The sequence below is a fragment of the Oryctolagus cuniculus genome, chromosome 10 (genome assembly GCF_051225735.1).
Source record: "Oryctolagus cuniculus isolate XC-2025 breed Fujian yellow rabbit chromosome 10, ASM5122573v1, whole genome shotgun sequence".
Classification (NCBI taxonomy): Eukaryota; Metazoa; Chordata; class Mammalia; order Lagomorpha; family Leporidae; genus Oryctolagus; species Oryctolagus cuniculus.
In genome coordinates this window covers 41,282,821-41,296,654 of record NC_142876.1, presented here as the reverse complement: position 1 = coordinate 41,296,654, position 13,834 = coordinate 41,282,821, and the positions used below count along the sequence as shown (strand labels likewise).

The window sequence follows — 13,834 nt, the reverse complement described above, 5'->3', positions numbered from 1 at the left end:
CAGGTTTTATTCGCTATTTATTCAATGTGGTAAGAAAAGGCAAATTAAAATTGAGAATTATTACTGTGACTTTACTGTTTTTCTTGTGTAGGATCAATTAAAATGCAAGTATAGGAGCATTTAGCTTCTACATAGAATTGATAAAATTCCTCAGTTCATATTTTGTAGCTTCTACATGCATATGTATGGTGTTCCTACCAGTACAACAGGAAGACTGTACAGAAGAGACCCACGTGGTACTTTTTAACCTGTATGCAACCCGTGTCTTCACATGTGTACATTGTATGAATGAACTCTGCCTTCAACTTGCTGATGAGTCAGAAAGGGCGAGAAGGGAAAGGAGGTGGGGGCTGGCCTATCTTTTCATTATGTCATCATCTTAGTGAAAGTGGTTGCCTGTTACAGCAAAGGGAGAGGGCTAGGACAGGATATGATACGGTTCCTCGGGTTGTCATCCTGCTGCATTCAAATCTGGTGCCAGTGGAAGCCGAGCTCTCAGCGCTGTTCGTGTGGTTGTGAACACATTTACCCTGTATTTTGAGTTTCTCTAAACTCCCACACATCATGGATCTACCAGAATTCTGTGCTCATGAGGGACAACCAATGTCAGATCTGTATGTTGCACCTGCAGAGTGCCATGTTGCGGCTGGCCTTCTCAGAGCCTGTTGCCAGGATTCACCCATGTTGTGGCGTGGTTGCTACCATATTCCTTTCTGTGATTATGATTCTGTCGCATGGATATACCACGTTTTGTGTGTCACCAACTGATGAATATTTTTGCTCACCTCTTGGCATTGTGAGTGTTGTTGCTCTGAACAGTTGTGTACATGTCTATGTGTGTATCTGTGTTTTCAGTTCTCTTGGGTGAGTTCACCTAGAAGTGCACTTGCTGGTTGCTTGGTCACTCCATCTGTAACTGTCTCAGGATGTGCCGGGCTGCTCTCCAAAGTGGTGGCACCATTTTGCATCCCTACCAGCAGTTTAGGAAGCTCCAATTTCTGCACACCCTCAATAGCACTTATTATCTTTTTTATTTTAGCCACTTCGCTTGGTGTAAAGTAGTATCTTACTGTAGCTTTCATTTGCATTTCCTTGATGATTAATGATGTTGGGCATCTTTTCAGGTACTTAATGGCTGTTTGTATAGTTTCTGTGGAGAAATGTCTGTGCACACTTTTACCTGTTTTTTAATTGGTTTGTTTTTCTGTTATTGAGTTGAAAGAACTTTTTTAAAAAAAATTTATTTGAAAGGCAGAGATAGAAGGAAAGAGAGAGATCTTCCAAAATGGCTGGAGATGGGCCAATCAGAAGTCAGGAACCTCTTCTAGGTCTCCCACGTGGGTGCAGGGGCCCAAGCACATGGGCCATATCCCACTGTATTACCAGGGAGCCAGATTGGAAGTGGAGCAGGCAGGACTTGAATTGATGCCGGCACTCAAGGCGATGGCTTAACTTTCTATGCCTCAGCACTGGCCCCAAGAATTCATTATATATTCTAGATATTAGATCCTTATCAGACAAATAGTTTGCAGACATTTTCTCCCATTCTGTGTGTTTCACTGTTCTACTTCTGGCGGAGTGGATCAGTCATAATTATAGTGAATTTTTTTCTTTTCTCCCCCTCCATGAAAATAATATGTACTAATTGAAGAAACTTGGAAAACATCAAAAAGTATTTTTATGTACAAAAGTAGAAGAGAAAAAATTACCCATGATTTTATTGGTATATTAATTTTTTTAGTCGTGTGTGTGTGTGAATAATGAGCATATTCTTAACCAGGAAGGTAGTACTCTATATATAGTATTGCATATTTAATGTTTACTAGTAAATAGTTGGAAAGATTTCTCATGTTATTAAATCATTATGGCTTAATAGTTATTAGCATACTATTTCATCTGAGTGTGTGAACCATAATAATATGTACGAGTCCCCCCGTTTTTAAAGATGTAGAGTATTCTCCCAGCTTATGTTAGGATGCAAATCTTCACTCAAATTTTTAAGCACAACTAGAGCTCTAGGGGACGTGCTTCTCAGCTGAATGGTCGCCTTGTGATCCTCACTGCACGGAAGTGGAGAGACCGACATGTAACTCACTGTTTCTTACAAGTAAGGGTTCTAAGGAACAGAGCAGAATTATCCTTGTCCGATCTTGGGGGAGAGGCCAGTGAACCTGGGTTTGGTTCCCCATGGCTGCCCTGCTGGCCAGCCCTCCGTGCCTCTGCTCTGGGCATCTCTGCCTCCAGTCAAATCTCCCTTGGGTGTACACTCGAGACTTGTGCTTTTTCGTTGCTGCTGACCTGTGGCACTGCAAGCCAGCGTGTGGTGGAGCAGTATGTTCTCCTGGTTCCTAGAAGATAGAGTGAGAGTAAAGTGATTGTGCTAAAGCTGGAGAAAGAAGAGGGGTGAAGACATAAAGGCAGAGGATGGGCTTCTGCCTACACAGATAGCTTGTTTCCCCTCTCTCCCTCCCTCTGTCCTGAGCTCATTTCCCATCTCCCAAACCCTGCTGCCTCAGGACCTTTGATGAGTTCCACAGGGTCAGTGCTTGTCCAGAACAGAGCGTGGTGCCCGTGAATTGCCTGTTAACAGACCAGCTGGGAGAGAATCTTGAAGAGGAGCCTTGCTGCCTACTCCGAGAGACTAGAAAGATCTTCCCGCGGGGCCGCACTTCCTCTCCAGCCTGCCCGCCTCTCAAGCCACCTCCCCACTGCCCTCCTCCCCTTCCGGCCCAGTGTTTCAAAAGTTGCCTTAACATTTTGGGGTAAACTTCACACTGTTCACAAATGCAGCACGTGTGGGTCCTTTCTAGAACAATAAGACACCCATGTGCTAGCTGTAAGAGCTAAGATGGTACCATTTAGAAGTGGCTCAGGTGGTCCCACTGCTGGTACCTTCAATATTCTCTTTTTTAAAATTTTCTTCATAAGTTCTCCTGAAAATAACTTACTCTGTGAGTTCCCTGAGAGGACTGGCTGGCCAGCCAGCGAGCTTGCCCAGTATCTAGCTGTACAAGTAACTTCAGGAACATAGACCCTGAGGGTACAGGAGAGGCAGGGAATGGTCTGGGACTCCTGGGTCCTCATCTCTTGTGTCAGACCTGTGCTCCCCACCCTGGCACAACAGACCAGGTCCCCAAGCGAGAGCCCCACTCAGTCACACGGCGGCTCGACTTCATAGCCTAGACGGTCATGGCTCATAAACCCATAGCATCTGGGTTTAGTTACTAGAAACCTTCCTTAGCCAGGGACATCGTGCTCAGGGCATCGCAGAAATAGGAACTCTCAGCAAACATCCGTAGTTTATTTATTAAGTAGTCTCATTATTACCATATTTACACATTGATCCGGGGTCATCGTCTTTGCTGTGACAGGAGTGAGACCATCACGACAAGAGCTTGGGCTCCTTCCATGCCCCAGTCTGTTCCTAAACAGCGTAGTGTTTAGTTTTGCCCATTCTCAAGGTTTTCATAAACAAAATCATATCATCGGATCCTTCTACATTGTGTCCCCTTAACAATTTTGAGAGCTGTCCTTGTTCTTAAATGGAGACCGGGTTTGTCCTTTTCCATTGCCAAGGACACCATGTCATAACTGACTGCTCTGCTTTAACTTTTATTTAATATAAATTTCCAAAGTACAGCTTTTGAATTACAGTGGCTTTTTCCCCCCATAACTTCCCTCCCACCTGCAACCCTCCCATCTCCCACTCCCTTTCCCATTCCATTCACATCAAGATTCATTTTCAATTATCTTTATATCCAGAAGATCAATTTAGCATATATTAAGTAAAGATTTCAACAGTTTGCACCCACACACAGAAACACCCAGTGTAAAGTACTGTTTGAGTACTAGTTATAGCATTAATTCACATTGTATAACACATTAAGGACAGAGATCCTACATGGGGAGTAAGTGCACAGTGACTCCTGTTGTTGACGTAACAAATTGACACTCTTGTTTATGGCATCAGTAATCACCCTAGGGTCTTATCATGAGTTGCCAAGGCTATGGAAACCTTTTGAGTTCGGCAACTTCGATCTTATTTACACAAGGTCATAGTCAAAGTGGAAGTTCTCTACTCCCTTCAGAGAAAGGTACCTCCTTCTTTGATGGCCCGTTCTTTCCACTGGGATCTCACATGCAGAGATCTTTCATTTAGGTTCTCCTTTTTTATTTTTTTCCACCAGAGTGTCTTGGCTTTCCATTCTTAAAATACTCTCATGGGCTCTTCAGCCAGATCCGAATGCCTTAAGGGCTGATTCTGAGGCCAGAGTGCTGTTTAGGGCATATGCCATTCTATGAGCCTGCTGTGTATCTCGCTTCCCATGTTGGATTGTTCTCTCCTTTTTAATTCTATCAGTTAGTATTAGCAGACACTAGTCTTGTTTATGCGATCCCTTTGACTCTTAATCCTATCATTATGATCAATTATGAACTGAAACTGATCACTTTGACTAGTGAGATGGCATTGGTACATGCCACCTTTATGGGATTGAATTGGAATCCCCTGGTACGTTTCTAACTCTACCGTTTGGGGCAAGTCCGATTGCTGCTCTGCTCTTAATGGGTGTCGGCTGGTTTGCAGTTTTGTTGCCATGACAAGCATTGCTACCTAGGATTCTTGTAGTTGGGCTCTGGTTGGGGGATGGGGAGGGAAAGGTAGAAGGATGGGAGAGAGAGATGAAGTTTCTATATAAATGTTATTCCTCTTCATAAAAATATTTAGAAGTTTGTCTTCTTTCTCTACACCCAGAGAAAATATAAGTGGCATTCTGCTCTCTGGTCTTAGATTGTTAGAATTCCTGTGGGAAAATCTGTGGGCATGTGGTGTTATATGTGTGTGGTGTGGAGAGTGAGGGAAGATCCTTGGTGACATATATGTGTGTGTGTGTGTGTGTGTGTGTGTGTGTATTTTCTCTCCTGTGGAAATTGGTCTGTTTAAAGCTTCCTACCACTCCTGGGATAAATGTTAATATAATTTCCTAGGAAAGTATTCCTTTCATCTGGATCTCATTAACAACGGGATATAAAATAATCTCTAATAAATAACCTCTAATTAATGCTTGATTCTTGATTCTCTTTCAGTAGTTATTTTCCCGTTGTGGGGTGTGTGTGTGTGTGTGTGTGTGTGTGTCTGTGACCCCTCCCTTTCTTTCTTTCCTGCAGAAACTATGAGTTTCTTGATTTTGATGATTTTTCCCAATCATTTTGATTAATATGCTTTGTGATACTTTTCTGTTTTGCTTTTATCATTATAGTTTCCTTCTTTTACTTTCAGTTTACTTTGTTGTTCTTTGTCTAGATTTTTAAAATGTGCTGTTGTGATTCTGCTTGATGACCAATTTATGTAATATTTTTGCACCAGTATTCATAAGTAGGATTGGTCTGTAGCAATTCCTGCCCCTTCCTCCCTCCCTCCCCCGCCCCCTTCCTTTCTCCTGTGTCAGTTTGGGCACAGCATTACAGCAGCAGCATAAGAGAATGCCTGACCACTCTCGCCCTGTGGCCCTGTGCATGGATGTCTGCAGGGTACCTGTCTTCATGCTCTTCTGGGTCTCCTCCCCTAGACTCTTTCCCGCTCCTCACATTCAGGGCTGGGGTTCCCTAATCAGACCTCCTCTCTCAGCCTTAGCTCAGGTGAGGTCGGAAGCCTTGGAAGCTGAGGCCTGACATGTTTACCCCAAGCTTTCTTCCCAAGCCCATTGCTGCCTGCCTCTGCACCTGCCTTTCTCTCTGCCTTCTTCTCCTCTTGTAGTTCATTCATTTATTTGAGGTTGGCTTGTTTTTTTGCAGCAAAGTAACGAACTTTAATTCCATTTTCTGTGAATTTTTGGACATGTCCTCATACTCTGCTGAGGTTGTAAATACAGAGATAGATCTGTCCCTGTGTCCCAAGACCCCCTTCCCCTGTTCTATAGTCTAAGGCAAGTAGGTAGCCACGAACCCTAAGAGCCAATATGGTGCAGATGTAGAAGTCAGACATGCTGGGGATGTCTGACTGTATCTCACACAGCCTGAAAGTGCATGTGTGAGATACAGTGCATCCAGCCCCAAATGAACCCTTTATTTTCCTCCCCTGACTAAAAATACCCAAAACTTGCTCCCTCTCTCCCTTTCTCCACCTTAAGAGCTAGCACAGCCTCTGAAGTTACAAGCCTGGAACTCTCCTGGCCTCCTTTGCCTTTCCTGTGTCCCCACCTGGAGAATTCTAATCGCTATAAACTGTATTTTTCCCCCTCCATTCCCATTGTCATCACCTTATCTCTGGTTCTCATTGCCTCTTGCCTGGACTCTTGCAATATCTTCTCATCCATTTGTTTGTCCATTCATCTGTTTACTCAGCAAAACTTCATTGTGCACCTGCTGTGTACCAGGCACTGTCCCGGGCCCTGGATACAGCAGTGAATGAGGCAGACCGAGACCACTGCCCTGAGGGAGTGCACGTTCTAATGGGAGGCAGACAGCAACCAAGTACCTGAGCAGAGCCAGAGCCAAGACCATGAGCATGTCTTGCAAGAGACAACACAGGCTGCAGTGGGGCGAGGAACTGCGGTGGGGGAAGGAAGGCCTGGCGGAGGCAGTGACGGAGGCAGGAGCAGTGCACGAGGTCCAGCGTGGTAGCCGTGGAAGTTGAAATGGGGCTGGGCGAGGGCCTGGGAAAGCAACGTGCCCTGGGCCTGGGAGAGCCAGGCTCCTGTGGGTGCTTCGTCCCATGGGGGCCTTCTCTGCCCTCTGCTCCTGCCCAGTCCCCTCCAGGTGAAATGGGGCTGGTCCTCCTGGGGGTCACCTCCGGCCTTCCCCTTACTCTGGGAAACAAACAAGGGGCAGTGATGGGACGCATGATCCTTACAGGACCAGCAGGGGGAAGCCAGAATTCCTGGAGTCGGTCCAAAGGTCCTCCAGGGTCTGTGGCCTTTGGGTCAGTGATACCTCATCTCTGCCATGGCTGGAGTCACCCCCGAAGAGTCAGCCACACTCAGCTCCTCCTGTTTGGTGAAAACGAGAGGCAGATCCTGGGGGGGAGCTTCCTTTATTCCCTTGTCTTTGCCCAGTGTATTCGTCTTCCCTGTTCCAGAGGTGACAAACTGCAGCTCCTCCTTCATCCTCCTGGTGGAAGCCTCCTTGGTGAGCAGGAGCGGGCTCCGGCTGCTTGGCCCCCACACACTGTCCATGGCCCCCGAGAGAGCACTTAGCCTGCAGCCACCCCTCTGCTCTGACCGTCCCAGGACACACCTGCCCGTCTGTCCCTTTGAGTGACTCCAGGGCATGTGTCTCATGCCTCTGTCTAACGCCAGGCCCCAGTAGAGAGAAAGCCGGGGCTTGCATAGATCTCTATGTCACATGTTTTGTGTAAGTGTTTGCCTGATGCTGAGTTGGCAGAAGGTTGCGATTTATTCAGAAAGCAGCTACCTTAAGGGCCGAATGCCCTGAGTCACCATTCGAGGGGACACGTGAGTGCTTTCGCTAGCAGGCAGTCAGGACTTTTATTTCTTTCTTCAAGTTAATGCATATTAAAAAACATTTACTGCCACAAGGCAGCCATCTTCACTACATGCAGAGGCAGCAGGAAAGCCCACGAGCAGAGCCAGTGTTTTCTCACCAATGTCTCCGTGTGTCTGGGCATCTGCAGAGAGCTCCGGGAGACTTCTCTTCCTGGTCGTGGAGGCCGTCTGGTGGCCACGTGTCCTGGCCGTGCTGGGTAGGCCCAGTCTCATGTAATCTAACTGCACTTCAGAAAGGTGATGTGGCCTGTGTTTAATTAAATTCATTTCATTTGCATTTTCATGGCTTCGTATGATTTTCTCGAATTCATAAATGGCTGAAATAAGTCTTTTGTGAGATGATGTGCTCTGACTTTGGGTTCTGAGAATGTGATTCCTGGAAGGGGAAGACATCTCAAGGCTGAAGACTTTAGAGGAAAGGAATTGCTGTCACTTTAGGAGTCACTAGTTCATGGATTGCATCTCTGAAGAACCTTCTTTGTCCTAGGTAATTAAAAGAATGTGTACCAGTCACCTCTTGCTTCAAAACAAACAGCAGTCTCTGCTCGGGATCCCATGGGCCAGATATTTGGGGCTGGCTCAGCTGGGAGGTTTGCATGAGGCTGCAGTAATCCGGTGGCTGGATGGTCTGGGATGGCTGCATTCCCCTGGCCTGGCGCTGGGTGTTGGTTGGGCCCCGAGTCTCCCCCAGGGTAGCCCACACTTTCTCCCATGGCAGCAGTGTTTCAGAAAGCTGAGTCCTAACACTTTTCGTCATGTTTTACATTGTATTTACGGATGTTCTTTTGGCCAAAGCAAGTCCCGTGACCAAGCCTGCACTCCATGTGGGAGGGGATAGAGAAAGGAGAGGCGGCCTGATGCTGCTGTAGTTGGCCCCAGCCTGTCATCAGCACAGGTCCGTGCTGACATGTTCCTGGCACCAACACCCACTTTACCTAAACTCCGAATCCATTTGTGTAGGTGTGAGCTACAAAGGTGTGAGATGGTAATTTGGAGAGGGCTGCATCGGATATGGAAAAAATGGGCTAGGTGCTGTGTGGTCAGGAGTAGAATGCTAAATAAACTCAAATGTTCGTAGTTTTTTACACCCATCAGGAGTGTTCAGATTATTAGATATTTGGTGGATAGTAAGTTATTTTAAGTGGGACAAAGATATGGTCATCATGTGTGTGAGACATCCTTACCTTTTAGGGATACACACACACACATACATATAAAGAGGCTTATATATATATACACATATATATATAAACAGATAAAATGATATGGTATATGACCTGGGATTCACCTCAGAACAGTTTGGCCCTAGGGTTGGGGGCAGGGAGTTGGGTGGAAATGAGACCAGCTGTCTCACAAGTTGGCTCACACGCTCAGCTATTATGAGCAGTAAGCACATTGCAGTCTGTTGTCTTCTGCATACTTGGTGTATGTTTTAGACTTTGCATGATAAAAAGTTGAAAAATTAAAAATGGAAGTGCTGTGTGCTCTAGCAGTCCCACTGCTGAGTATTTGTGCAAAGCTGTTGAAACCTGGTTCTTAGACAGGGATTTCCAGCATTCAGGGCAGCGCTGTTCATAGCAGCCAAGATGTGGAAGCGTCTACATCTCCAGCGGTGGATGGCTGAACGGATGAAGAAAATAAATAAGCGTACAGTGAAACATTCAGCTTTCAGAGTAAGAAGGAAATTCTGACATTTGTGACAATGCAAGTGACCTGGAGGACATTGGGCTAAGTCAAATAGGCCAATCAAGGAAGGGCAAATAGGGCATGAATCTACTTAAATAACATATCTGAAATAGTCGAACTCACAGAGCAGAGAGTAGACTGGTGGCCAGGGCCTGGGTGGGTGAGGGGAATGGAGGGTTGCCAATCCCCAGGCATAAAGTGTTAGTTGCAAAACACGAGTTACTTCAGGGGATCTGCTATACAGCATTATCCCTTCAGTGGATAATAGTGTGTTGTACACTTCAAAGCTGATAAGAGCACAGATCTCATGGTAAGGTTCTTACCACCAAATAAAAGAAAACCAGTTGAAACTAGAAAGCATGTCCCGATCATTGAGGGGCCTCAGAAGGCCTGGTAGTGGTTAGCACAGATGCGCCTTGAGCTGTTCCGAAGCGCTTTCCTGGGTAAGTGTGGGTGTTCAGGCTGTCGGTGCTGGATTCTGGATCCTGTTGCCGTCACCTGAGGTTTTAGTTCCAGTGTGCTGTGTCTGGTCACAAGAGTCAGAAGGGGTTTGATGAGGGACTCAGCAGCCAAACCAGTCCACTATTTGGGAGAGATCAGAATTGCTCAAACAGGTTGGATCTCCCTCTGTGCTCCCGTAGAGGACCCTCGTGGTGCTTGTAGTGGCTTAGGGCTGACGCTTAACACAGCTACTCAGTAAGTCGTGTGCTAAGAGCTGTTCTCGGCAGATGTTCTGTAGCTCTGAGTGTACTTGACTCTCAGCTGTGGTGTTCTGAAGTTTGAAAATGTCACTGTATTCCCGTGTGCAGGCTTTTCAAGGAATTTATGGAAAATGCAGATTATGTAGGCTGGCTAGTCCTCTGCACAGGACCCAAGGAGATGCAAGCCTGGAATGTCCCTTGCAGAAGGGCAGGAGGTGAGGGTTTTGTACCGCTTGCTCAGTTGCCTCAGGAAAACCCAGGCAGTGCAGTGGAAGGTGGTTGCTCTTCTGTATAAATATGCACTGCTTGTTTTTAAAGTTCAGTTGTGCTGTATATATTTGAAGTATAAACATGATGTTATGAGGAGATTATCCTAACTTAGCCATAATTTCAAACAGTTACTCACCACCTCCTTTTTGTTGTTGCTTTTGTGACAACAGTAGCAGTGGGCTTTTACTACCTGTTGGTCTCCTGTTGTCCAGGTCTCTGAACTCTTTCATCCTAAGATTTGCTACATTGTGTCCTCTGCCCTCCGTCTCCCCCATCAACCCCTATCTTGTTTTCTAGTTCTGTATATTTAATATTTTTTTTTCAAAATTTCACATTTAAGTGAGATTTGATTGTGGCTTTCTATCTGGATTATTTCCCATAGCATAATGTCATTATAGCAGAAGGCAAGATCTCATTCTTTTTGAGGGCTAATATTCTATTGTATATTCTTCCATGTGCTACAGTTTCTTTATTCACTTGTTCCTCACTAAGTGTTTCTTTCACTGTTCTGGCTATCAAATCAGCATCACTTTTAAGAGGAAAAATAAAAATAAAAAACCCCTCTTATTTCTAGCGGTTACTCTGTTTCTGTTATGTGTGCTTGTGACTTGCACATGCAGGCTGTCTGGGGCAGCAGCCTCTAGCACCCCCAGCCAGAGGCCAGGTGCTGAGAGTGACTCCCCAGCAGCAGTAGGTACCATGCCTCTGAAATCAAGCTGCACCTGCTGGCCAAGCCCTCTCAGGAGGATCCCAACTGGATTTCATTCCTGCTCACCTGGGACTGGTGGCTCTCTCCCCATCTGTGCTTTTCTGAGCAAGCTCTTGGGAAAGCAAGGTTGGGCAGCAGTGACTCCATCTCCCGGCCCAGGAAAGAGCCAGGAGCGGGCAGGGAGAGATGAAGGCTGGGAGGCTGGAAATGCTAGTGTCCAGGCTCAATTTGACACTGCCAAATTACGAGTACTTCTGACTCGCTCAAGGTGTCACTTGTCCTTTTTTTATATATATCCATTGGTTGGCAGAAAGGTGGCAGCACCTTTCGGTTTGCAGGTGGTGCCTTGCTTCTGCTCCCTGTGAGGTCACTGCAGTGAAGCCAGGGCCCGAGGTTCGATTTGGGAAGGGAGTGTGAAACCCTCTCCAGGATTAGCTTGAGATGCAAAGACGCTGCCAAAGGCTGTCCAGGCTGACCTTGCGCTGCTGCCTTCTGCTTTTCCAGGTGGCGCTCAGGCATGAAGACGGTGACGAGGTGGCTGAGCCGCCCCCCAGCGGGTGCCGGGACAGGAGGCGGGCCAGCGTGTGCTCCGGAGGCAGTGGCGAGCACCCGGGCCTTGACCGCAGAAGGAGCCGCAGACACTCGATTCAGAGCATCAAGAGTCCGCTCTCAGCTCCCACAAGTCCCTGCTCCCAGTCGGCTCCTGGCTTCAAGCCCAGCCAAGTGCGAGAGCTCCGTGAAAAGTAAGCATTGGCACAGCAATGAGGGTGGCACAAGGAAACCAGCAAAAATGGGCGATGAGGCCAGAGTCTGCAGGTGCTCGTCACCACCCCTGTCCCGCCCCCACTGTGGCTCCCTGCCTCTTCTCTACCATTACATCAAGGCCCCCAGTCCCAGGGAACCTGCCCTGCAAGGTGGCCCCGGCGATGAGCACAAACTTGAACTTACTAACCCCAGGGACTTATCTTCTGTGTTTCTGTATTATTCAGTATCTTAGTTAATGTTGACTCAAAAAAGAAGCCCAGATACAAATCTCTGACCTAGAAAGCAATGATACACCTTCCTAGAAGTGGGAAAGAGCAGTGATTGCAAGGGAGTAGACCATGGTAGGTGTTGGAGTAAACTTGTATGAGTTTATAGGTATCTGTGTCTCTATGCATATTTCAGTGCATACTAAGTCCAGTATTCAGTTACCTACCCATTAGGCGACAGTTTTATTGAGTGTCTGCTAATAGATTGGGACTGTTCAAAGCCATGACAATGTATACACAGGAAAGGTAGGATCTTCCTCCTTACGAATTTGCATCTGTGCTGAGAGAAAGAGTGAATGAAAAGTGCATATAGGAAAAAATAGGAAAATTGACAATTCTATGAGAGGCTTTATAAATTTAAAATATGGAGTCTGACAAAATTTGTGGGAACCCACAGTGTGCCTGTAAAACAGCTACACAGAAGGGTAGCCATGCTGCCCAGGGGCCTGGGTCCAGCTGTAGCTTCCTGCATGAAGCTGTCAGTGTACTGGGATGGTCAGAGTGTGGACCAGTCCAAGCCACACTGGTCCAGGGAGGCTCACGGATGTATTCACTTCCTGCTGCTGGCAGGGTAGAAGTAGGGCTCATATCATTTGGTTAGAGCTTTGTCCCCTCCCCATTGTGGAAATATTTCTGAGGGCCAAGTTGAAGTCACCAGTGTTTCTGATGAAGAAAACTTGGAATACGTTGATGACCTCACACAACAAAGCAATGAAGAGATGTCCATCTTCTCCCTCCCTGAGGGAGTGCCCACTACCACCAGTACCACCACCACCACCACCACCATTGCTAAGCAGTGCCAGTCACCCGTGGAGTCACTGGGGCATGCACCAGGCCACAGCTTTCGGTGTCTGTTCTCCCAGAGGAAGCAGGAGGGCACTGGTCTGAGGGTGCCATGCAGCCGTGGTCTGTGTTGTCGTCCCTTCCCTTCCTCATAGCCCCTTCCATGGATGTTTTCTCTTTGTGAGATTCTGTGTACAATGAGCTCTATGTTAGCGAAAGGAAGACCTCAACTTCTGGACAAGCTGAGGAATGAGAACGTTGACCATGAGCGCTGCATTTTGTGGTCTAGGATCTTAAAGAAACATAGCCACTGTCACTTGAAACTCCTTCTGTGACTGTTCCAAGTTAACAGCTTGAGGAGTAGATGGAGGGCATTGAGGACAATGGGCACACAGTGGGCCGAGAAGTCTTGTATTTAAACCAGCAGAGCTGCTGAGGTTGAGTTAGGGGGACCTTGCTGGCAGCAGCGCGTGTTCTCTTGCTCTGTGTGACTTGTGTCATGTTTGCTCCTGGTCTGTATCTTGCTTTTTACACTTTGCAGAGGTCTCTACATCATGAGTTGAAGCGACACTGCTTTGTGATAGGCTGGCAAGGATGCCAATAGTGGAGGGGACCCTCCTGGGAACACTTGAGCATCTCAAAGGGCTTGGTGGGATCAGAAACGGGAAGCAAAAGAGATGCTGCTTTGAAAGCTGTTTTGTTCTTTCCAAAAGCAGCCAAGTTTTCCTTTTACTAAAATCACTTTTTCAACATAAATTCCGTGGCCTATGAGAAAAACACACTTTGCACTTTGTACAGATAGATAATATTTTACAGGCTGATGATGACGAGCGGACTTCCTCCATGAAACCTGTTGCAGGGATTTTGCCTGTAGCCTTAAAGCCACAGTACAGCTTCGGCTGAGGTTGGGAGTGAAATCAAGGGAAAGGGTGGTGAGAAGCAAAACAGAAAATGATCCTTGCATGCATAGCTTGGTCATCTGCTTCGCATCCGTGACTCAGTGTCGTCCCTTAAAGTCAAGTAGCTCATTGTGTGCCGCCCCCTCAGACCTGGAGGCAGAGAAGTGTGCCTGACCGACATGGGGTGCCCATCTTCTAGGTGGATGTGCTGGCTGTAATTGTTCTAGCTTGTAGCAACAGGCCTGGAGATGCT

General features: G+C 46.8%; 1 protein-coding gene across 12 annotated transcripts in view; it reads left to right on the top strand.

The window, feature by feature from the left end:
* Positions 1-13,834, top strand: part of FHOD3 (formin homology 2 domain containing 3) — a 483,564-nt gene that overhangs the window by 311,244 nt on the left and 158,486 nt on the right. For all 12 annotated transcript variants that reach the window (XM_008261223.5, XM_089305775.1, XM_002713503.6 and 9 more), the window contains exon 10: positions 11,373-11,611. In XM_008261223.5, coding sequence (XP_008259445.4) covers positions 11,373-11,611 — 239 coding nt within the window. The remainder of the gene's footprint in view (positions 1-11,372; positions 11,612-13,834) is intronic.